Consider the following 25,235-nt stretch of genomic DNA (forward strand, 5'->3'; position numbering starts at 1 on the left):
GCTCCGAAACACAAGCACGGTGCGCAAGGGAAACCGGAAGTGCAGCATTCGCAGCCCTGAGGAAGAGACGCTCGCGAAGGCTGCCGGGAAGCGTGGTTTTCTAAGTGAGCGTATTTCGTCCTTGCAGCAAGTGCGCGTGCGCTGCCTCCGTCAGCGTAGGTCCGGAACATGGCGGCGCGTGCCTTGTGGGCGGTCCGGCAAACTGTGCAGCGCCTCTTGGCCTCGAATGCGGCGTCGGATGGCAGGTAAGAAAGCGAGGCAGGCCGCGGGTCGGGGACGTGAGGACAATGCCGGAAGAGCGAGCTAGGGGCCGTTGTGGGCGAGAGGCCCCATTAAGCCTCGGCGGCCAGGATCAGGCGCTCACGGCCCCATTTTACAGAGGGGCAAACTGAGGCCCACAGCGGCGCGTCTTTGCCAGGCGGGGGAAAGTGGGAAGGTCCGAGGTCACGTCCTCGGAAGTGGGACGGCTCTTAAGCCCCGAGCATAGATCCAATTGGGTAGGTACTTCTTCCCGCCCCTTCTTCCCAGCTGTGGTGTCTGAAGGTAAATTAGATTCTCTCACCTGATTCCTGTGTTACTTGAAACCAGTCTGTTCCCCATTATCCGGGTTTCACTTTACCTGTCGGAAAAAAAAGAGGGCATTGGGCTTGGCCTCTCCCCGCAAGACCCTTTCACCTACTTTGGGGAGTCTGTGAAGTTGCAGTTGCTGCTGTTATCCATCGGCCGCGGCAGTTTTTATTGACCACTGGTCATTTCGATTGCAAAACTATGGGTAGTTCTTTTTATTATCCTCGGGAAACTGAGGTTCGGAAAAGTTGGATAACTTCTTGGAATAATACTCGGGACATGATGGAACCCAGATTGGAAACCAGCCAGAGCTCCAGAATGAGAGCTTTTAATTAGTGAGCAGTGTTAATTCTCAGGAACAATTCCCTGTTGACTATTCCTGGGAAAGAAGAAAATAGCTGAGTAGACGGGTGGGTAAGGTTCGACCTCTGAAATGTAAAATTAAGCCGCGGGAATCCGAGAATGACTGTATGCATAACTGTTTGTCACCTTTTTACCCTACACCTGACATAGCACCCCGCCCTAACACCTGGATTGGAGGGTAAATTTAGGGATTTCACCTTTTTTTTTTTTAATCACTGTTACTTTATTGTAAGTCTTTTTGGCAGTTTGTGATGTAGGGAAGTGACCAGAAGAAAAATTGCCCCTTCTGATAAAATTTCCCTCCACTCCAGTAGTAAAGCAGTAGGAATTGAAGGGATGGGCCACTACTGTCCTCTGTTTCACAACTTGGGCTTTGGTCATTATCCCTTTAAGCTGGCCCTGAGAATATTCTGACTTAATTTCTATTGGATAAATGTGGTTTTTTTTTAGGAAGAAGGAGATATTTCACCCTGTGTGATTTGCCCCAGATCTGTAGTGACCCTGTTTTCTGAACCAAAAATTTTGGACCATATGTATAACCTGACACCAGATCATAATCAGTGAATTCAGGACTGGCCTGGAAAGTCAGAGATAAAAGTTGTGTTGCCCACACCTTATACTGATTGTTCCCTCATCCCTTTCTTGAGGCAAACTCCTTTACCATCTTTAAACCTTTGCTCAGATGTCACCTCAATAAGCACCTTTCAATATATGCCAGTTTATATAAACACACTATTTTTTAAAGAGCTTTTATACTCACAAATTGATTTTCTTGATGACTTCACGTCAAATTATGAGGATCCAGGAGGTGTATTGGAAACTTCATTGAAGGGGAGGGGTCAGATCCAAGATCTACAAACTAGCCCACGCTCCAAATGTTTTTCTGTGTAAACTGAACTAAATGTCAGACATTTTAGCTGTACAGAAATTGTAGATTATAAACATAATTGAATACAAAGATCTGTTTTATTCACCTGTTGATAATTCACAGTCCATATACATAGTGTTTTATACATATTTAATTGACTTGATTTTACGTATTGATGAGTTACCATCTCAGAGTTTTTCTTATTCAGCACAGATTCTCTTCTCTAAAAGCCTTATTTATAGCTTGCAATCAAGAAGGTTTAGAATTCTAGGCCTAACCCCAGTTTGATAAAGTCCCTTTACTTGGCTTTATTTTCCCCACCTATATAATGAAGGATTGAACTAGAACTGTATGGCTTTGTGTTTTGAATTCTGCCCGCTGATATTGCCCCGCTGGCTCTAGGGATCAGAACTTGGTTTTGTCTTGCTGACTTTTGTGTCCCCACTTCTGGCTATCTCTGTTTCCTGGTGATCAGTCTCCTGGCTCAACCGAATACCAGCTGTGTGATTTGAGCAAGTCTTAATCCTCTCTGAGCCTCAGTTTTCTCATCTGTAAAATAGGGGTGATAATATTTATCTCAAGTATTGTGAAATGAAAAGATAACTTAAGTAAAACCCTGAAACCACTGTCTGGTACTTAGAAAGCACTTTTTAACTGTTCATATTGTTACTGTGACTGAAAGTACGTTGTCTAAAGTTCAATCTGGAAACTTCCTAGTCTCTGAACTTTGTTGTCACTTTGGCTGTTTATGATGGCATTTCTTCATTATGCGCCACCTCCCTCCCACTTTAGGGGATGTCTGCGTTCTTTCAGCACTGCCACCCAGAGAACTGCTGGTGAGGACTGCAGTTCTGAGGACCCTCCTGATGAGCTTGGGCCCTCTCTTGCAGAAAGAGCCTTAAAGCTAAAAGCTGTTAAACTAGAGAAGGAAGTCCAGGACTTAACAGTGAGTAGATTTCATATTATCTGTTCTTCACATTCTCTCTCTGGTTTAAATATCCAAGTAACGTTTTTTATGTCACATTTTTAAAGTAAGTTTCCTCTAATTGGCTGTTTACCTCTCACCCCAGTTCCACTCTCTTGCTAGGTATACTATGCAAAATCTGTCGTAGTTCAAAAATAGCACCGCGTAAGGATAGTCATCTCTTTCAGCTCCCTGTTGTGTTACAGTACTTAGATATCTGGTATTTTGGTAACTTCAAAGGAGGTGCAGTGAGTGTCTGGCATGTGGTAGACACTCAATAAATATTTGTTCAATGAATGAGATCATTTATCATTTTACTCTGCTGATCAGATTACATTTGGCAAACTTTCCTGTACTGGGTTGATAGACACACTTTGAGGAAGATAGATGTTAGAGTAATTACACAGTAAGACCACCCAGAATGGTAAGGAGATTGGAACGCATGTTTTATGAGAGCAGTTAAAAGAACCAGGGATTATAAGAGTGAAAGAGAAAAAGACTAAAGGGGCTGAAATAATTGCCTTCAAATAGATGACACACTTTTAAAGCGTACTCTTGGTTGTCCTAGAGTTCAATTCAATGAACAAAAGTTGGAGGGTGGTAGTGTTGGCTGACTATGAAAAAGAAAGCTTTTTATCAAGATGAGCTTCAAAACTGTCGTTAGAGTGTTCAAACTAGCAGGCTAAGTGGCAGCCTTTCGAGGCGCTTGTAAAGAGTAGGTTCCTGCTTTGGGGATCTGGAGTAGCTGATCTAAGATTCCTACAACTCTACTCATTTTTTTCAACTTAAAAACCTATCACAAGGGTAAAATTTGTAAAGTAAGCAAAAACATTGTTTCCTACCAAAAGGCATTTGTTTTCTCATCATTTTGACTTGGCTTTTGATGGTTCAGGTGAGATACCAGAGAGCTGTAGCTGATGGTGAAAACATAAGAAGGCGAACCCAGAGATGTGTGGAAGACGCTAAGATATTTGGTGAGAGATTCAGTTACAATAAAAAATACCCTTTACTTCAAGGCCACTTACTAACAGTTCTTCAAACTGAACATATTGAAAACGCTTCTGGATCTTTAACTGATCCCTCCCCTCCTCCATTCTTCCCAAAGGCTTTCCATGCTGCTTATAGGGAATGTTCTCAAGTGAACCATTTGCTAAAATAATGCTGCTCTCTGTTTTGACCGAACCTTTGTTATCTTATTTTTCAAGCATGTACATTTAACATTTTAGTGCTTATACAGACAGTTCTGTTTAACTCATTAACCAACAAGTGAATCATTTAAGTGTTCAGAGGAGAATCCAAAAAGCAGACACACACAGGCAAAAGGAATGCTGAAACTTGCTTCCTAGAAGCAAAATTGGCCTGTATCTATCTATAGTGCAATAATCAATTGTATCTCTACCAGACAATTTTTACTATTGTGGACAAGAATTATTTGTGCACTTTCAGTACTCCACAATTTCCTAAGTTATAAAATAACTCAAAGACAACAGCTTGGGTCATATGGAAATAGATAACCCTGAAGGCTGTGCTGGATCACATCTATTTTTATGATAAGGGACGTCACCATTACAGATGTCTATAACACCAATGCCCTGGTAGGGGCTGGTGGGGGCAGAGGACTTTGTTCATCTGGCTTTGATCCAGCAACAGCTTTAAGGCCCTGTCCCAGACGCGTGCCATCTCAACTGTACTCAGAGGTAAAAAGAAAGGTCAGTCACAGGCAAGCAATAAAAGCAATGACAGGAAGGAGTGACTGACAGGAGAGCAGTCATCATCATGCTATAGCCTTTAAAAGCATTCTACTTTTCTCATATTTCCCTGCTCACTGAGCAATCTTCAATTTTCTAAGTATTTCTGGCCACAAGGGAGAAATGACCCAAGGAAAGGACTTATATGGCATGTTTTGCTAGACACATCTTGCTCTGTAAACAAATAAATTAGACTATCTTAAATTCTTTTGAGTTTACTTAATATGTACTTGTTTCCGAAGACCGTTTTAATACTTAAGGAATTAAGCCAGTTCTTAACTCAAAGCTTGACTTCTCATAAGCCAATTCACCCTGCTCCCCTCAAGCAGGCAGGAAGTCTTCCCCAGTTATCACAATTTCTCTATCTGCTACAAAAATTCCCTGTAGCTTAGAGGTCAGCCAGATTTTTCTGTACAGAGCCATAAGTAAATTATTTGAGGTTTTGCAGGACAAGAAGTAAAATCAAAGATTTTATGTAGGTGGTTATATAACAAAAGAGAAAATAATTTTCCACTTATTTTTAATGATGAAATGCAGAACTGTATTAAGAATTAAGAGACGACAGGCTTGGCTCGCAGGCTGCGGTTTGCTAGGCCCTGATCATTGGAAATTAGAGACTAAAACTTGGATGAAATTATTAGGGATACAATTTGAGGGTCAGTACTTAGCTGATACTTGAAGCCTTGAAACATGGGCACCTACAGCACTGAATGAAAAGCAGAAGGCTATGCCAAAGCACGGGTTGGACAGGATAGGAATGAAGTGAATCTGTGCACAAACAGATAAAAATCCAGAGACCAGGAAGTAGTGTGATACCGGGAAAGAATAATAGATTAGGGGTCAGGAGACAATGGACTCATGTCTACATCTATCACAAATTCACTTTTCCCGGCATTTTCCTTCTAAGTGTAACGAAAATACAATGCTCCATATTAAATTGTGAGCACAGCAAGTAACCACAGATTTTGCCCCATGAAATACTAATATCTTGTCCCTATTGAGAATGCATGCCTCAGCAAACTGAGACAGGCAGGAATTTTCAAAATGTATGTAACTCAATGCTAAAAATAAATAGCAACAGAAGTATGAGAAGCATAAAAATGGTCAAGTTTTTAAAGAACAGGTTCCCGAGCCTATTGTATATAGTCTTTCCTAGTTCTTGGGCTCTGACCATCTTCCCCGTTTCCTAGTAGGCTTCCTAGTCATGTGCCTTCCAGTAGAATTTGGCTTGTCAGTTGGGTTGGTAATCATTGATGATGGTCCCCGAGTCCTGTGTGGCGATCTTTCCACTTCCTGGGGTACCCAGTATACTAGCTGCCTATCTGGGCCTTCCCCAAATACAGAGTCATTTTCTCACAAATAATGACAGTATCTGGCTTTTCTGTAGGAATTCAGAGTTTCTGTAAGGACCTGGTGGAGGTGGCAGACATTTTGGAGAAGACTACAGAATGCATTTCTGAAGAAGCAGAGCCTGGCGACCAGAAGCTCACCTTGGAGAAGATCTTCCGAGGGTTGTCCCTTTTAGAAGCAAAGCTGAAAAGTGTGTTTGCCAAGCATGGCCTGGAGAAGATGACACCCATTGGTGACAAATACGACCCTCATGAGCATGAACTCATCTGTCATGTGCCAGCTGATGTTGGGGTGCAACCTGGCACCGTTGCATTAGTAAGGCAAGATGGCTACAAGCTTCATGGCCGCACCATTAGACTCGCCCAGGTGGAAGTGGCAGTAGAGTCTCAGAGAAGACTGTGAATGGGCCATGCGGAACTGAATGTTCTTCCGGAGTGCAGCCACCTGTGTTTCTTTTATTTATTAAACTAGGTTTATATTGTACATGAGGTACTTCATGTGACCTGTTTTGGATTTAGTCATATTGGCTTTATTTCTAAGATACTCTGTTGATTTAATGGGACCTGTTTGGTCTCATCAAAAGTCTTGCCATTGGGCATTTGAACAATGTGACAAGTGTTCCTATGGCCTTTATCAAAATATGTTTAAGAAAATTATTTTTTAAATGAGTACTCTGATGACTTTCAATCCAAAATCTTTCTAAAAGGTGGAAATGAGTATATGTTTATATATTTTCAACTAATTATTCCTTTCAAATAGTCTCTATAACAGGAATTGTATAGGATCTTGTATTTTGTGGGAAAAGGGGTTGGTTCAACATTTGGGTGCTTAGACGATAAAGCTTTATAGCTGTATGAATTTAGATCATTGGGTTAATGTTTATACACACAGATTTTTCGGGACTTTGCCTTTTTATTTCGTTTTCCAGATAGCCATTTTTTGTCCTTGTAGTCCCTGCCCGGTAGATTTCATATTCACACTCATTGCCCCTTTCCCATTCCTGTTTATGAGAGCTGAAGGCCCAGGTAAAACTTGGAAGGCAGAGAATATCGAGAAATTTGAGAGACCTGGGTCCTAGAAACCACGTGCTTTCGTTGCTGAGTTACCTTCAACTTATTTTCAGCCTCCTTGGTATATAATCATTTCATGGACACTGAAGCAGCTAATGACCCAGATTGGTCTATATAGGTGATTTACCTACAACTTCTCTTTCTACCAGCCCTGAAATTCTCTGCCATTTTGTCAAATTTGTCTTATGATCCTTTGTTAGATTATGGGGGAATGTGGTCCAGACAAAAAAGGTCCATGTTTTCTCATTTCATTTAGTTAAGTTGAATTTTTTTTTTCCTTTAGTTGGAGCTCACAAATCACTACCTCTTACATTGACAAGCTTTGTTTCCTAGTTTTTATATCTGTCTTAATGTCACAGGTGTGTAAACATCTCACTCCCCTTTTATGTATTGACCTAGCGATAATGAGTCTATGTGTTCATTTTTTATTCTTTCAGTCTTGCTTCATATAGCTGGTGTTCTATAAAAGATTTGTTCAATAAATGAGTTAGTGAATGAATGATGCATCAGACTTTAGAAAGTAGGTCACTTATGGCTATTTTAATATTAGAAGAGGCCTTAATGATGGTCCCATCTCACCCGTTCTGCTGCTTCTGAAGTATGAAAACAGTCTTTTTAGAATTGAATTCAAAGAAACGAAATCTCTAAAACCTAGTGAACTAAATTTCAGTGAGAACTTGAATAAGGAACAACTAGATATTAACTTCAATCATTTGAGACTCAACAGTACTTTAATGAACATGCAAAGATGTCCCCAGCAGACAATTAAATGTTAGCTGTCCAGATTGCATAGGTTTAGGTTTAAGTTAGTTTCCCATAAAATAAGTCCATTTCTACTGGAACTCTGTGACTCCTTTCAGTGTGGAGTGCTAAAAGTTATTCTCTTAGACCTCACATATAATTCTAGGACACTACACAGATCAGTATCAATTAAGCCATCCCCCAGTGGGCCCTACCCCCTCCACCAGAATTAGACACTTAAAAAACATATATATGTATATATGTTTTTCAAATGCAAATAAAACACTGGTGGTAAGATTTTTAAACCAGAACCTCTTCTGTCATTCTAAATGCATACTGTAAGTTTAATGAGCAGATTTCACAATAGGAATTTGTCTTTTTTTTTTTTTTTTTTGCCTGGATTACTTTGAGATAGACAGATGGTGACAACAAGAAAATGAGCCAGTTCTAATTACCCGTGTGTTCTTGGATTACTAGCTGTCATTACCAGTGTGTTAGAATAACCATAGTTTTAGATATGGAATGTTCTGATTACTTGAAGTTTTCTAATATTGCTTGCAACCTGTTTTAGCAAATAGATTGAGAATAATTTTAGATTATTTTATTCAGTAGTTTTGCAGATTTAAAAGATTGAGCTATAACAGTGACAATCTCAAAAAGGTGTGAAGGGCTTTGGGGAGTTCGAGCAGCAAAGTAGAGCATAGACTTGAACACGAATCCCAGTTCTGTCACCCGTGTGACCTTGGGCCCCAGTCGTTCCACCCTTCTGAGCCTGCTTCCTTCTTTGTAAAATGGTTATAATTCTCTCACAATATTGTGAGGATTAAATGAAATGTATAAATTGCCTATTACACTAGGGCCTCAAATATTTTTGTTGCTTTTTATTATACACATTGTTTTTCCTATGTTTTTATAGCTGCCTAATGTCTAGGAAAAGGGGAAGACTGGTTAAGAGATGCTTAACTATTAAACCTTATAAGCTAATCAGAGTGACTTATTTTCCTTCCAGCTTCTGGTTGTTTGGGTTCTGCGTTTTTGTTGGTGTTGTTTTTATTTTTTTAAACCATAAGCAAGAAATATACATTTTTATACTGAAAGAGCAAAAACATTTGTGTCAATGCTCTGAATTATTTTCATCTTGATGGTAAAATGAAAAGACGTTGGCTTGCAGAGGATATGTAAGGAAGCTTTGGCCCACTTGAAGAGGGGATCTTGGTGTTTCTGTACTTGGGTTCTACAAATCTTACAGATTTTCCTCACTGCCATAAAGGAATCGGTAACTTATTTGGTGCTTTCGTGGCAAAGGATTTGATAAGTGAATAAGGGTTCTTAAACACTAAAGCAAAATCAAATGGGGAAAACTCAAAATGATATGTGATATTCAGAAATAATAAAACCCCACTTGAAATAACTGCAGTTCATTTGTTTCGTGTCTTTGTTTGCCTAATTCATACTGTATATTAACATGCTATAGTTACTGCATTGACTGCTGACTCACCTTGTTGCTCAGTGGTGATAGCTTGAGATTTCACAGCAGCCCAGCCAAATGGATGTAGTGTAGGCATTCCACATTCAGCTCCAGTGTTGAAGTCTTTATTTTGCTTTCTTCTGATTCCTATGTGTTTCTTAGATCTGGACTCCTCTGTTCTTGCCTTCCTTTCTGGAATTGCCTTATTTTCTTGTGCTTACTTCCTGATTCTAATTGTCTTATCTGCTTTAACCACTTCACTTGAACTGCTGGAATTCTGACCATCCTCTCAACCAGATTACTGACCCGTGGCCTTGTTCTGACATGTCCTTCCAATCTTTGCCTGGCCTCCTTATCTTTACCTCTGCTCAGCTGGCTTCTACATACCCAGCATCCTGGCTGAGTGGCCCTCTTTGGAGCCAGCTTTTCCTGCAGTTTAGCTTTGCATTTTCATTGCTTTTCCAATCTTGCCTATACACGTTGGCTCCATAATCCATTGTTCCCGTATTCCCAGTGGTAGTAAGTATATTCTTGTGCCTATGCGCTCAGACTTGGTCCACATTCTCAGTTTCACTGTGGAGGTTTTAAAACATGGCTCCAAATCTCCTTGAATCTGTACTTTGAGATTGACTAATAGAATATAGTGGAAATGACACTGCCAGTTTGTAGACACAAACCTTCCTGTCTCTAGATGCTTACTTTTGGAACCCAGCCACCAAACCAACAGCAAGCTGAAGCAGCTTATGGAGGGAAACAGGGCCCTGGCTACGCTTTCAGCTAACAGCCAGCATCATGCCAGCCATCTCAATGAGACATCTTGAAGGTGGAGCAGCTCCACCTGACACCACATGAAACAGATAGCTGATCTCACAACCCTGCCCAAAGTGCAGATTTTAGAGCAAATCAATGATGATTACTTTTAGCCACTAAGTTTTGGGGGTAGTTTGTTATGCAGCAATAGATAACTGATACAGTCACCCAACCTCACTGCCAATCTTACTAGTTAATTGTTTTGTACCTCAGCCACTAGAACTATGCCTCTGCCTTTCTTCTTACAGCTCTTTTGAATTCATCCTATAACTTTGATGTACTTAAACCCTGCCAATGTGTTAGCAGGATTGGAAGAGCTTCCTAACCAGAAAACAACTCTAGGTTCTAGAGTTACCAAAGAACTTAAAAGCAAAGTCAAGAAGCTGAATTTTAAAGGTGACATAATTTACCCTACAAAAAGTCTGCACAATTGGATTAAGTCAGCACATAAGACAACTTTGCACAAAGTTTCAATGTTTTGTTTTTTAAAAAAATGAAAGTATTTTGAGTCATTGAGAATTTTAAGTTTTTTAAAATATATTTGGTTCTAGAAATGATAGAAAATAAAAATTGGTACAGTTATGTCACAGACCCTTGGAAAGGTGTATTGATTCTCACACCAGAGAAAAGTTTTATGCAATGCCAAAAACGGAAATACCTAGGCTGTTGGTGACAAAGTTAATGCTGCTGATAGGAGGAACCCTTGTACAAGTTTCAAGTTTTCTTCTCTGCTGTCATTTATTTTGGGGCAAATATCAGTCCAGTGGAAAGAGTTCTGAACATAAAAAAGGCACCTAGAGTAAAAATAGAATTGAGAATAATTTGAGAACTTGAAAGATTTTGCATTCTGACATAAACATCACCAAAAGTTTTGTTTTGGAGGTTTGTTTTTTTTTGTTGTCGTTTTGTTTTTTAAGATTATGAGGAATGCATGTTCATCTACACCTTCACTACTAATCCAGTTTGACCCTGTTAAATTCAGAGTCACAAAGCTGATTCAGGACCCCTGCTATATGCTCTTACTATTCTCTGAATCCCTTCTGTTTCTTAGCCACAATCTGACTGAATAAATATGGATTTTACTTCATCCTGAAACTCATCCCCAACTTTATTTTCTGCTAGAGGAAATCTGTCTTTCATTGTGGTAAACTAGTCCCACTAACTAGTCTTGTTTTCTTTGGGAGTGAAAATGGGAGTTTATCCCTTCTTACCTTTCCTCCCCTTAAGAGTGGAAGAAACCCTTTCGGTTTTTAAAGCAGAGAAAGCAGAGATATAAAATGTATGTAGAAACTGCAAATAAACGAAAGTAACAGCTGTCTCGGAAGCATCTGGCCTAGTTTCAGTATATGCATGGAGTAACCCTGGCTGCATGCTTGGTCAGCAATTTCCAGCACTTGGCAGACACTGCCAAGCGTTTTCACATTCCGTATCTCATGTGATGGTCACAACCAACCACCTAAAAAGGTACAGCAGGGAAAGTGAATGAGGCACAGCGTAGGCACGTTACAGAGCTAGTAACTCTCAGCGGTTGGACTTGATCCGAGGTCATCAAAGCTTCATTTCTCTTCCATCCATCTCCTGGCTGCTGGGCCCTGGTCCTGATGCTGAGCACCCGAAGCGCGCACACCTGCGCCGGAGCAAGACAAGCCAGCCAATGAAGACCCCGTATCCAGGAGGCGGGACGGGGGAACTGCCAGTGACAGAGCCTGCCCAGAGAGAGATGCAGCTAATGAGGGCCTCGTGCTGGAGAGAGACGGCTACTCGTCCAATGAGAGGCAGTGAGCAGCGAGGCTGGAAGGCGGAACGGCCAGTGGAGCTCCGGGGCGGGGCGGCGAGCCCAGCGCCAACGCGCGAGCACCGGATCTCCGGCGTGCTACCCTGGTCGCCGCCCGCCATGGCCCGTGCAGCCCGGCTCCTGGCCGCGCTGGCCGCGCTCCTCGCTGCCGCCGCTACAGGCGGAGACGCCCGGCCCAGCAAAATCGGTGCGGGAAGCACGGGATGGGGTTCTGAATTGGGGAGGGCTGCGCGGGAAAAGTGTTCTCAGCCGGCAGCTGCTGAGTGGGGGATGGGGAAGGCAGCTGGGCGAGGGAGGGGTCCTCGGGAGAGGAACTGGATGGAGTAGAGGTGAAGGGCTGCGAACGGGCCAGGAAGGGACCGCAGTAGGCAGGGTGCTGATGCGGGGGCTGGTAGGGGCATGGTTCGAGGACTGCCTGGGGCGGAAAAGGGGCTTGGGACAGAATTGGCCGCTGATCTCATCAAAAGATCCAGAAGCATTGAGCATCTGCCATGGACTTGGCTCTTTGCCCGGTGCCCCGATGATGGAGAGAACAGGGTCTGGGCGATTGTCATTCACAAGTGTAGGCAGCAGGCATGGTTCTCTGTACTTCCTTTATGGAGAAGACTGCACAGTACAGGGAAGTTAGTGCTAAGACTGTAAGTACCCTGATATAGAGGAAGGGCACTTCACCTCAACCTTTGATGGTTCTGGGCGGGCCTTGGAGGGCTTCTTGGAAGTACCGTCTAAGCCAGAACCTCAGGGAGAGCAGGAGACAGCCCTAGTGGAGACAGAACCCATGGTAGGTCTGCTGGAGATAGGTTTGCTGAGTGACAAGAGTGGGGAACTTTCAACAGCAGTCATTTTATGTATTTGTTGTTGTTCATTCCAGTATTTTGTTTTGAAAAATTTAGAACTTACACCAAAGTTGAAAGAATTATGCAGTGATCACCTGTATGTCTTCGACCTGGATTTTGCCGTTAACAAACTGCTACTGTGCTTGCCTTATCACATACCTGTCCCACATCCATTAATCCATCTTACGTTTTAAGGGATTTCAAAGTAAATTGCAAACATCAGGACACTTTGCTAAATACTCCATCGTGCATTTCATTGACTAGCGTTCCATAGTTGTTCAGTTTTTTTTCTTTTATCAATTGTCATTTTAACTCAGCATAACTCAAAGATTTTTCACATTCCCCCACATATAAAATTTCCATACGCAGAGATATTGGGCTTCTGGTGTAAGGAAGTAGGAATTTCTACTCCACTCGTCTGCCCTCTGTGCACCCCATATTGCAGGGAGGAATGCCCACGGCAGCACCACAGACTCATTAGGGTCAGCACAGTGCTAAGCCTTCTTGGGTTACAAAACTACAGCTCAGGCCACAAAGGGTTAAGACAGACTGAAGCGTGCCAAAAATCAGTTTGGGACTGAGAGTTTAGGGTTTTCAGAGGAAAGAGAATCTTGAGGGCCAGGGCGGCCAGAGAAGACCTCATGGAGAAAGTGGACTTTGAGCCAGGCTTTGAAGGATGGGGAAGAATTAGGCAAGACTGTGTCTGGAGTTGCCAGGTACTCCCCAGTTTCTTGGGAATGGGCAACAGAGCAGGACACTTCCCGCTGACCGCTGGAAGACTCAGAGCCTCCTCCCAGCCCTATTTCTAACAATGCAGAGCTTGCTGCCTTCTTCATTCCAGCTAGTCCTGCCTACCTCCCTCCACGGGTCATCTAGAGCAGGACACTTTGCAATGCCAAGCTACGCTGTAGCTTCCTGATTGTCCTCAGCCCTCTGACAAGAGCCTCTGTCTGCCCTTGGTGGTTTGGACTCTACCCACAGTGAGCATGAGGAGCTTCCTTTTAGGATGGTTTAACCCTCAGACTGCTGCGGGATCAAATCTGAACACCTCAGTGTGGCATTGGACCCTTTAAATCCCCGAGTTCCACACACTGCCCTGCACATGCTCTTCTCTCTGTGGAGAATGTGTTACTGCTCACGGGCAAAGCCGATTGCCCTCCAGGGTCCTGATCAAATGTTCCCTCTCTTGTGAAACCTGTGTTACCCCACCCTTGGGCAGAGCTCATTGCTTCCTCCTCAAGATTCCCTGGAACTGTTGTCCTATTTAGTCACACATTGTCATAGCTGATTGTGCATGAGTCTGTCTGCCACACCCTGCCTGGGCTCAGGAGGCCTTGGTTGATTCATTGTGTGCCCCAGCACATCTTACCGTAGACCTGAGAGTCAGTTCATGGGTGTTGAGTGAGCTAGTTCTCAGTGAGGTGAGGTCTTCTGCTTCCCTGTAGCCCTTGGGCAGCTTCCAGGCCTTGTGATATCAATTTCTCTGGAAAAATGGGTAATTGGGGGCTCTGTCGCAAATGGAGGGGAGGGGAGCACACTGGTTTAAAAAGGTTAATGGCGTTCTTGGAAGTGGCTTTGTAAACACTGAGAAGGAGGAAGTGGTTTGTTTTTTCAAGGTGCAAGAAATATTTAATGAATCTACTGCCTGCCAGGATCTGGGGGCAGAGTGACCTGCTCTTAGCCCTTAAACAGACCATTTACGTAGACTGTGCTGAGGACCAGGCCAGGGGTAAGGAGGATGTGATGTGGAAATATGCAGGAGGGACGCCTGAGTCGTCTTATATGGGTTAGGCGAGCCAAGCAATGACATGAGAGCCATAGAAGTCAGCGAGGCAAAGGGTGACAGTGCATTTCTGACAGAAGGAGCACCGCAGGCCAAGGCACAGGCGTGAGAGAGCAAAGTCACGTGCTCCACAGCCAAAGAAGCCGAGACACAAAAAAGTGGATTGCGAGGGTGGGGCAGGCAGTGGAGTGGAATAAGTAAGTGGAAGCCAGATCATAAATAACCTTGCATTTGTGCCTTCTTGACAGGAGTTGGTGGTGGTCTTAGGGTCCAGGAAGGACAAATCACACTAGATTTATCTCATTTTCTTTTTGGATAGAGTTACTAGACAGTTAGATGAAAGGAAGCCATTTCTCAGGCACATGGACAAAAGTGGTGGGAGGTGTGGCAGGCCAGTTCAGTAGCTTCACAACTACTCTACTGTCCTCTCACAGTCCCATTTTGTATTAGTATCTAGAGGAGTATCTGTCTGGATAATGGTTCCCTGCAGCATCTCACAGCCCTGTCCAGTGACATGTTTTTATCAGTGACTTGGATGAGAAAACTGATGGCATATGAACCAAGTTTGCGAATAACAGGAAGGCAGAAAATGTAGGAAAGACAGTGGATGATAAGACCGAAAAAGACCTCGACAAGCTGAAACTTCATAACAAGAGTCCAAACCAGAGTGGAGTGCCCTATATGGTAATGAGCAACCTGTCACAGGGTGCATTCCAGTCTTGGCGAACACAGATGTAGAAATGATTTAAGTGTCTGGTGATAGGTTGTCTTAGACCAAGAGTTGGCTGACTTGAGTAAAGGATCAGAGAGTAAATATTTTAGACTTTGCAGGCATACAATCTCTGTTGCAATTACTCTCCCTCACATGAAAGCAGCCAGTGACAATAAGCTAAAGAAAGGGTTTGGCTTCGTCCTAAAGAACTTTGTTAGGTATCTGGCTAGATTTGGCCCGTGGACTGTATTTTGCCAACCCTTGGATTAAGGAGTGGTTCCAAACACTGATCTACCTAACATCATCTGCCAGTGACCAGGTTTTCATAGTGAAATAAAAATAGGGACAGTGTAATGAGTTTTGTATTCAACTAAATTCATTCTCTTTAAGTGATCATCCTAAATTTTGAGATTCCTGCTTTTGGTTGCTAATGTGGTTTTCTTTATAAAATGTGGGTTCCTGTAGATGGCAATTTTCAGATTGTCCTTTGCTCTTTATTAATAGCTTTAATAAAACGTATAGACTGCAGATTCCCTTTTTGAGATGTTCTAAGCCTATGAAATGCAAGTGCCTGGGAACCACCGGCCCAGGAGATTGCCCAGGTGGGACCTGCGGTCTCATGTCCATGCTCTGTCTCTCTCCTTGCCTGTCTCCTGGGCCTGCTGACAGCCGTGGTCGGGGCCGGAATCGGGGGCTCTGCCGTGACCCATTTCCTGCAGCAACACTTTGGCCCCCGAGTACAGATCGATGTGTTCGAGAAGGGGACAGTGGGCGGCCGCTTGGCCACCATCTCGGTCAATAAGCAGCACTACGAGAGCGGGGCCGCCTCCTTCCACTCCCTGAGCCTGCACATGCAGGGCTTCGTCAAGCACCTGGGTGAGTGCACCGTCCTGACACCCCGTCGTCCAGCCCCCAGGGCTGGAGGCAGCCATCAGCCCTTCCCAGAATACCCTGATGGTCAAGGCCGGAAGGCCGTGTAGCCTAATCTCCTTTCACAGATGGAGCAGCTGAGATCAGAGAGGGGAAGGAACTTGCCGAGGTTACACAGTGAGTTAGTCGCAGAGCCGGAATTAGAATTCAGGTTTGACTCCCAGGCCAGTTTCTTTCCCTTTCACTTTGGTGCCTTTTAATTATCATAATCGTAATGGCTTCCACATGCTGTGTGTGCTGGCCAAGTAACTGGCATCCTTGTAGGTGGTGTGCAGACATTACCTCTAACCCCCCTTACAAGCATGCAGGATGGGGGTTATATTCCCTCCTGGGGAAACTGAGGCTCAGAAAATGTATATACCTCGGCTAAGGCCATGCAGCTAATAAGTGAGAGAGCTTGGATTCAATCCCAGCAGCATTTATCAAAACCACAAATATGTATACTGTTTGACAGAGATTGCACTTCTCAGGTGTATTTGCACATGTGCAAATTAGCACACACACAGGGTTACTCATAGCAGTATGTGTAATAGCAAAAGATTGAAAATATCCTACGTGCCCGCCCTCTAGGATCTGAGATTAAATAAGTTATTGTTTAAGTACACAGACTGTTCAGCAGCCAGATGAGAAAGTCCTTTATACCCAGGGATAGAACAGTCTCTAAGACACAACATGTCAGTAAGGTCCAGACCAGTGTATAATACTGGAGGTGGGGGAAGAATAACTCATAGAGTTATACACACTTATGAGTGTTTGTACAAAATATATGTGGAAGGACGCCGAAGGAAGGAATTTACTGGTTGCCTCTGGGTAGGGGAACTTCGTGACTCAGGGACAGGAATGGGAGGGAAAGCAACAAAAACCAATGACAGGATAGGTCCTATAACCTCTAAGCCTTGGTGTCCACATCTTTGACTGAGGGTGCTAACACCTATCCTGCCTCTTCCCAGGCTGTGAGAGGATGGCGTGAGATGCACAAGTCCCAGTGCTCTGTAAGTTGCAGAGTGGATAGTGACGAGGACTGTGATTCTTTCCATGTGGTCCTAGTGCCCAGGGCTGCCATGCCAGAGCAGGCCCGCAGCTGTCCACCCCTGGACATGCTGGGATGACATCTGAATTTCCCTCACTATGGCTGAGTGGATCCCTGTTGCAAAAAAAATGTAAAATGGTACATTATTTTAATTTTCATCTCCTTATTGATTAACCAGGCCAGACATTCCCCCAGTGCATTCGTTTTCTAAACAAGCAGCACAGATGAGCAAACCATCGTGTTGATAGTGAGCCAGTCCATCTGCATCCTTCAGGAAGGCCCTGAGTTTCAGCTTCAGGCAGCTAGGTCTTGTGGAGGGCCCTCCGAAGGGGACCTGAAGGGCTCCTCCTTGTCTCCTCAGGGCTGAAACACCGGCGAGAGGTGGTGGGCAGGAGCGCCATCTTCGGCGGGGAGAACTTCGTGCTGGAGGAGACTGACTGGTACCTGCTGAACCTCTTCCGCCTGTGGTGGCACTACGGCATCAGCTTCCTGAGACTGCAGATGTGGGTGGAGGAGGTCATGGAGAAGTTTATGAGGTAGGGCTAGGTGGAGCTGTGGGGTTTCCAGAGGGAGAGAGAAAGAGGTGGGGAAGGACCCAGCTTGCCTGTACATTGTCGAAAAGGAAAAGGTACTTGCTGGGTGTGAAAACAGCACCCTTCAGTCCAGGTCCCAAGCAAGCCCCCAGCATGAGGAATGGACTGACTCGGTGCAGACATGGTTTCTGGTATTCTCACACTAGCATTCTCTTTCCCTCCGCTGAGCGAAGCGTGGGCTGTAAACTCAGGCATCTAAAAGGGCCGACCTGGGATATGCAGAAACCAGGTGGGAGAGAAGGGTAGGGAGTGGGGCGCCCTGAAGAGCAAGGCCACATCAGAAGGGGACAGCCAGCACTCTGCTCGAGCCCGTGGTGGCCGCCTGGGAATGCCATCTTCATGTGGCTAGATCTTCCAGTTTTTTCAGAAGAAGCCCGAGATTCAGAGTTACATGTGAAATCCAGTTTTTCAATGTGTGCCACCAACTCCTAAGCCAAATGAAACACCCCTGTAGGCCACATGCAGCCTGTGGGTCATCCCTTTACAATCTGCTGTCCCTCAGTTTTCTCACCTAGAACAAGCACCTTCACCCTTCTCTCCTCCTTAGGTGCTCACCCCTTCCCCATCACCTCCAAATAGTGACAAGTGGCCTGTTGGCACTCCGTCCACGTCTCACAATCTGCTCACTTGCCAGGCTGGCACTCCAGCTGTCCCTCCAATGTCCCTCCTGCGGGTTCCCCCTGCTTCCTGACCCAGATGGAAAGGCTCCCGTGGTAGGCACTCAAGTGTGGCCTCCAGGCCTCCTTCCTGGTCTCTGGTGCTTTTCCACTCTTTCTACTTTCATAACTATGCTTTTCATGGTACTTCTTCATATTCTCCAGGTGGCCTGCAAAGGTTATGTCCTTACCACGCCTCTCTCATATTTTTTTCCCTTGTCAATTATATCCAAGCCTACAAAGCTGCATTCTCCCATTTGCGGGAGGTGACTTCTACCTGTCATCCTGTTTCCCCTTAAGTTCCAGACCCACATTTCTAACTGCTTTCTGGACACCTCCATCTGGGTGTCCCGTTGAGAACCAAACTCAACATGTTCACACAGCAGCCCAAGCAAAGGCAACATTTGAAAGGCCAGCAATCCGTCAGCACATGGTTGCAGGCAAATGCGAGTGCCTGAGACTGGGGGAGTTGTGGAGGGAGGGACAAGACATGAGCTCGGTAGGCGTCCTGTTGGATCAAGCCAGAGGATCCTGCGGGCTGGGCGAACAGAGAAGGCAACAACATTGGCATGAGGCAGCCGCCATCACACCCAATGTGGTGCTAGAAGCCAGGACAGAGCTGAAGCTGCTGAAGAGGGGATGTGTCAGTGGGGCTATGGCCTATTGCCTGGCAGGCCCTGCTGGATGAGAAGAGACCGAAGCCCTCAGGCAGGGAGTTTGGCTCAGAGGGCTTCTGTAACTCATTCAGCAGAGCCACAATGTGAAGTCTAGTGGGATTCCGTGTATTCATTGTTCCATCTAGGTGGGTCAGGCCCACCACAGCCAGCGAACAGGCCCAGGGGGGTGTAACCAGCCTCCTCTCCCCACCTCTACGTGGAGAGGAGGGTGGGTTCCCGCTGGGCCTCCCAGGCGCAGTGATCCAGTAGCAGGTGGTCAGCCCACAGGCCTTTCTGCACAAGGGCTCTAGCTCTGCGTGTTTCCCAGGATCTATAAGTACCAGGCCCATGGTTACGCCTTCTCCGGCGTGGAGGAGCTGCTCTACTCACTGGGGGAGTCCAGCTTCATCAACATGACCCAGCGCTCCGTGGCCGAGTCCCTGCTCCAGGTGGGCGTCACACAACGCTTTATCGACGACATCGTCTCCGCCGTCCTCCGGGCCAGCTACGGCCAGTCGGCAGCAATGCCCGCCTTTGCTGGTGAGCCTACGGCCCTCAGCCTGCCCACCTGCCCTTCCCTGGTCCATGGTGCCAGGATGGGCTGGGCTCCCCGTAATCACCTCACATTGACCTGGCTCTAGACAGTTGCCTCAGCACTTTGTTGCCCCAGCCCCGTGTGATTCTGGCATCACTCCTCCAAGCTGGCAAGAGAGAGTACTTACTATCACAGGTGGTGAAAGTGAGGCTCAGAGCTCAGGTCCAGTGTGTTTCTACCACCCCTGACTGGATTGGTTTGAAGAACTGCCCTGTGGGGGCCTCTGGGCCCTGGGTGCACCTCACCTGGATGACTGCAACTCTCCAACCAGGTCTGCCCAGCCCACCCCTTACCCGCTGCCCCCTATAGGCTATTCTCAATACATCTGCTGTATGATCTTTTTAAAACGAAAGATAGATCATGTCAGACCTGAGTGTAAAACTCTATAAGGGTTCCCACTTTTCTTCAAGTAAAACCCAGAGTCCTCCCAGTGGCCTGCAAGGCCCTCCATGGTCCAGGCCCCACCCCTCTCCCCACTCACTCACCCCAGTCCAGCCACTCGGGCCTCCTTGCCATGTCTCCAGTGTTCCAGGTGTGTCCCCATTTTAGGGCTTTGTGTGGCCATGCTCTGCCTGGAACATTCTACTTTGAGACGCAGTCATGGTCAACTCCCCATAGCATGTCTTTGTGAGTTACCTTTTAATTGAAGCTGCCCTACCTCCCAGTTTTAAATGACACCCTACCCCCTCCTCTTGCCCTCAACAGTCCCAGTCCCCCTACCCTGCAGGTGTCATCTTCTAGCCGACTATTAAATTGACTTATTTTATTGGGCTGTCGGGAAAATCATGACGTAATTTTTTCTATGTTTCGCATTCCAAAAATGCGTCATGACTTTTCCGACAACCAGTATCTCCTCCCACTAGAATGTATGCTTTCCAAGGGCAGGAATCTCTGTCTCCCTTGTTGACGGATGTACCCCAAACACTTAGAACAGTGCCTGGATGATTGTAGGCACTCAGGCCATTTTGTTGGATAAATGAATGAAAAGACTTATAATGAACAAGCACCTCCCATGTACCCAGGATACTGTTCACCTGGCTCTTGGCGCAGCTATTCCTTCCCAGCCCTCAGATTCTGCCTCAGTGGGGCTTCCCTGATCACTCTTTAGTATGTCATGTGTATCCTTCAAAATATAGTGTATATACCACACAATTCACCCATTTAAAGTGCACAGTTCAGTGGTTTTGAGTATATTCACAGAGTTGTGCATCTGTCACCACAATTTTAGAACATTTTCATTGCCCCCAAAAGAAACCACATCCCTTTAGCCATCACCTCCCCCAAACCCCCCAGCTCTCCAGCCCTAGGAAGACACATGTCTGTTCTGTGTTTCTATGAACTTGCCCATTCTGGGCAGCCTGTATAAATAGAATCATACAGTCTGTGGTCTTTTGTAGCTGGCTGTCACATGGAGCATGTTTTCACTTTATAGCATTGTGAATTTTGTTGTAATTATTTGTGTGTGTGTGTGTGTGTGTGTGTGTGTGTGTGTTGCCTCTCGGTGCCCGTGGTTGGGAGGAGTCTTGGTCTGGAAGGGAGGCCCAGGTAGGATGGTGGTGGATTCTTCAGCCCCACTGCCCAGTAGTTCTGAGAGCCCACTGGCTACCTTTCCCCTTCGCCCAGGAGCCATGGCACTAGCCGGAGCCCAAGGCATCCTGTGGTCTGTGGAAGGAGGCAACAAGCTGGTTTGTTCCGGTCTACTGAAGCTCTCTAAGGCCAACGTGATCCATGCCACGGTGACCTCTGTGGCCCTGCAGCAGAAAGGTGAGTGGACAGAGCAGGGAGTATGGCCACTCCCTAGACGGTGAACACTTCCATCTCTTCTGTCCCTAAACCCCAGTCTGGGATCTTCCTGGAAGGATTCCAAAAAACCAGTGGGAAGCCCCAGCACTGCAGAGTGACACCAGAGGGCACTGTTGTCCCAATTCAAATGGCAGAGCCAGAAACCTGAGATTTACATTAATCTAGGCCCATTTGTTTGACCACTGAGGATTTAGAGCCACAGTCAGCTGCAGAGGCAGTGCCAGAGCTCAGATCTCCTAACTCCCAGTGCAGTGCTCACCCTGCAGCCACACCAGCATGGAGCAATGAGGACCCACCTCTGGACAGCCCGGCTGCACGTAGGGTCTCATACCCTGAATGCTCAGCCCCAGATGGCAGACCAGTGGATAGAAGCCACAAAGTAAGTTGACTTTTGTGCTGTCTTCTCTCTCCTTCCAGAAGGGAAACCCTTGTACCTGATAGAGTATGAGAACAAGGCAGGCACTGGCTCCGACTTCTATGACATAGTGGTCATTGCCACCCCCCTGCACCTGGACAACAGCAGCACCATCACCTTTGAAGGCTTCGACCCGCCCATTGATGTCGTCCAGGACTCTTTCCAGCCCACCATCATCTCCTTGGTCCATGGCTACCTCAACTCTTCCTACTTCGGTTTCCCCGACCCTAAGCTTTTCCCCTTCGCCAATATCCTTACCACAGATTTCCCCACCTTCTTCTGTGCCCTGGACAACATCTGTCCTGTCAACATCTCAGCCAACTTCCGGCGGAAACAGCCTCAGGACGCAGCGGTTTGGCGAGTCCAGTCCCCCAAGCCCCTCCTTCGGTCCCAGCTGAAGACCCTCTTCCGCTCCTATTATTCAGTGCAGACAGCCGAGTGGCAGGCCCACCCTCTCCACAGTTCCCGCACCACCCTCCCACGGTTCGCACTTCACGACCAACTCTTCCACCTCAATGCCCTGGAGTGGGCAGCCAGCTCTGTCGAGGTGATGGCTGTAGCTGCCAAGAACGTGGCCCTGCTGGCTTACAACCGCTGGTACCAGGACCTAGACAAAATTGACCAAAAGGATTTGATGCACAAGGTAAAGACTGAACTGTGAGGCCTCCAGGGCAAGCCTCGGAACTTTCATCCCCTCCTGAAAGGGGGTCACCCCCCACAGCGCCCAAGACTGCAACAGCCGCACTCGTCTGCCAACCCTCTTTCTGACGCCTTGTGTGTCTAGTGTCTCCTCCCTCCAGCGTGGGTGCAAGTGGCCTGCTCTCTGCCTCTCCATCTTAAAGATTCTCAGAGTGGGGCTGTTTCTTTTTAAGGGAGAGAGTCAGAGAGGGGAAGGAAATTCAAGCTAGTGTATTCATTTTATTTATTTTTTTAAAGAAGAAATAAAAACCTTCAGCTGCTTTTGAGTTGTTTTTCTAACTAGGAGACAGGGATAAATATGGGAGGGACTGTAAGAGAACTCCGAATCTAATTTTTTATTGTGTTTTACTACCTACTCCCAAAATGTAACTGAAGCAACACAAACAGCGAAACATAGCCCAATGGTTACAAATAAAGCAGAAAGGAAGATCAGAAAACAGAAGGCATGGTAATAGCTCCTAACTGTCGGTTTGCTAGATCTGTTGTACCTAGTTAAGAACGTACAAGACACTATCCAAGCTTCTCAACAACACCACATGCTGGGGGGAGATGACTGGTAGGACCCAGGGAAGAGAGGGTAACCCCAGCAGAGCTGCCTGTGTAGCCCCGAGCTTCCTGGCAACCAGTAGAAAAGGGGAAGCATGCCAGGCCTTCAGAAGTGGAAAACTTTCCCTTGGAACCTGGAGGAATTAGCCATTCTGTCCACTATGTAAGGGTTTAGGAGTAATATGATGATCTGTCTTGCAAAGAGACAGGTTCCCAGATGGGGGAGGGCCTTCATATCTCACCCCCAGACATTCACCTCAGCAGAGTAAAGGAGGAAAATAAGGTGTCAGGATAGAGTTCTTTAGAGGTTAACCTGATTTAGATGCCCAAGTCTCACCTAGACCTGCTAAATCCGGCTCTGGGGTTGGGCCCTAGAAGATACAACACTGCCAAATGACACCGACATTGGGACTTGCCTCACAGGAACAGCCCCAGAAGTCATTCAGCTAATTTCTATCTCTTTGCGGAGATGGAGATAAAAGCCCAAGGTGAGGAAGTAACTTGCCCAAGGTCTCTTGGTGAATTTATAGAACAGAGCTTAAATCGAGCTTCTCCTTAAAATTAGCATGCGGCAAGATACCCTTCGAGTAGGGGGAGGCCAAACTGGCTTTGAAGTTGTTTTTACCATGCCAAGGTGATGGTACTGAAAGATGGTGCCTTTGAAGTGCGAGAAGCATGTACTTGTTGGTTATTATAGGAATCGTGAAACTGACACATCAGTAAGAATGCTTTCGGTTGAAGTGGTAGAAAACCAAACCCAGACTGGCTTACGCAATAAAAGCGTTTTATTGTTTATCTTAAAAGTCCAGGCACAGGGCACTGTGCAGTGCTAGCACTATGACTTCTCATGGTCAAGGACGGCTTCCAACATCTCCCAGGGTGAGAGGCTTCTCCCACGACCTCTGAACCAAATTCTGGGCTCTGGGCCAGATAGGTCCCTGCTGAACCAATTCCTCTGGCCAAGTGACTGCCACATGTTGATTGGCTTAACACACAGCTACTGGACCAGGGATGTGATTAGGCTGATTGGCGTAGAACAGTCAGGTCCCACCCCTGGAACAGAGGTGGTTTCATCCAAACTACAAGGTCAGGGGGTGGAAAGGGTGTTGGAGAGACGCACAATGTCAGCCACACTCAGGATAGGGGCGGTACCCTCCCCCTCCTCTCAAGTCCAGTGAAATCAATGTGTAATGGTATCCTTTCATGGTCTGTGTTTGAAATGATGCTACAGGCTGTCATGATGTAACTGATGACCATTGGTATTGGGCCATAGAACCGAGGCCAATACCAAATTTGTCCCTGATAACCACCCCTCCTTTGCATCCCTAAGGATGTGCACGGAAGAGGCAAACCAACTCAGTTACCCTTGATCCCCAGTGGTTGGCCGGGGCTTTGGCTCCAGGCCCCAGCCTGGCTGCAGTGGAGCTGGCTGGTTCTTCAGAAACTTCCTTTATCTGGGTAGGCAGGTCTGAACAGCTCGGAAGCAAATCGGGCCAAAATGCCTACACTGCCTGCTTCCCCAAGCCCACACCTGAGAGCCGGATCTTACCACTTCCCTGTCTGCAAGAAAAGGCCACAGATTCCTGAAGACAATGGAGAGGAGCATGGGACCCAGCAGGAAGGCTTTGCTCCCAGGCCCACCCTAGCCTTCTCAGGCTAGGACAGAAGCCCCCAAGGGCCCACAGCCCCCTGGGAGAAGAGAGAGTGTTTGCAAAGACAAAGGGAGACCTATAACCTGCCAAACAAAACAGGAAAGAGGCCACACTCACCCTCAACAGTCCTGGGGGCAGTGTAGTACCCATTTAGAACTCGCAGGAACTCCACCCCTAGAGCAGATGACCCAAGCAAGATTTCAGCACTTTGGGGGCAGTGGGGCTGTGGAGGGTAGAATGAAGGATCAGTGAAGAATGGCGGGGAGGGAAGAATGCCTTGCTCCTGACCTTCTTTTGAAGAAGCAACAGAGGAAGCTGGCGCAGACCTTGAATTCCCTCTAGAGGCCTCTGTGCATGAATGCATGTATTCATTCATTCACCAAGCCCGGCACTCCTTTTTGGCACCTGACACTGTGCTAGGTGCTGGGGATGCCGCTCTGAAGGATGCAGATGAGGCCCCTATTCTGACGGAATGGGGGTTTCTCACCAGACAGTGGAAAACGTGAAGCACACACGTTTAAACTCAGACCAAAGGGCGTTCCTCTCCTGCTGCCTTTAAACCAGGAGACTGGGAAGGGCCAGCTG

General features: G+C 46.2%; 2 protein-coding genes across 2 annotated transcripts; both read left to right on the plus strand.

Moving 5' to 3' along the window:
* The first annotated feature begins 70 nt into the window (after window positions 1–70).
* GRPEL2 (GrpE like 2, mitochondrial) lies at window positions 71–9,087 on the plus strand. Its single transcript, XM_019624439.1, has 4 exons — window positions 71–245; window positions 2,591–2,744; window positions 3,655–3,736; window positions 5,898–9,087. The coding sequence occupies exons 1-4, from the start codon at window positions 169–171 to the stop codon at window positions 6,260–6,262; spliced, it is 678 nt and encodes a 225-aa protein (XP_019479984.1). The 5' UTR covers window positions 71–168; the 3' UTR covers window positions 6,263–9,087.
* Window positions 9,088–11,784: 2,697 nt separating this feature from the next.
* On the plus strand, window positions 11,785–22,815 carry PCYOX1L (prenylcysteine oxidase 1 like). Its single transcript, XM_019624403.1, has 6 exons — window positions 11,785–11,931; window positions 15,745–15,951; window positions 17,397–17,571; window positions 19,269–19,480; window positions 21,159–21,299; window positions 21,756–22,815. Exons 1-6 carry the CDS (start codon window positions 11,844–11,846, stop codon window positions 22,412–22,414), a joined length of 1,482 nt encoding a protein of 493 aa, XP_019479948.1. The 5' UTR covers window positions 11,785–11,843; the 3' UTR covers window positions 22,415–22,815.
* Window positions 22,816–25,235: the final 2,420 nt, after the last annotated feature.

Source organism: Hipposideros armiger, unplaced genomic scaffold, assembly GCF_001890085.2.
Source record: "Hipposideros armiger isolate ML-2016 unplaced genomic scaffold, ASM189008v1 scaffold_590, whole genome shotgun sequence".
NCBI lineage: Eukaryota > Metazoa > Chordata > Mammalia > Chiroptera > Hipposideridae > Hipposideros > Hipposideros armiger.

Coding starts and splice junctions, on each gene's coding strand:
- GRPEL2 (XM_019624439.1), top strand. CDS start 169: ATGGCGGCGCGTGCCTTGTGGGCGGTCCGGCAAACTGTGCAGCGCCTC. Junction 246..2,590: donor AATGCGGCGTCGGATGGCAG/GTAAGAAAGCGA, acceptor CTCCCACTTTAG/GGGATGTCTGCGTTCTTTCA. Junction 3,737..5,897: donor GGAAGACGCTAAGATATTTG/GTGAGAGATTCA, acceptor GCTTTTCTGTAG/GAATTCAGAGTTTCTGTAAG.
- PCYOX1L (XM_019624403.1), top strand. CDS start 11,844: ATGGCCCGTGCAGCCCGGCTCCTGGCCGCGCTGGCCGCGCTCCTCGCT. Junction 19,481..21,158: donor AGCAATGCCCGCCTTTGCTG/GTGAGCCTACGG, acceptor CCCTTCGCCCAG/GAGCCATGGCACTAGCCGGA. Junction 21,300..21,755: donor TGTGGCCCTGCAGCAGAAAG/GTGAGTGGACAG, acceptor CTCTCCTTCCAG/AAGGGAAACCCTTGTACCTG.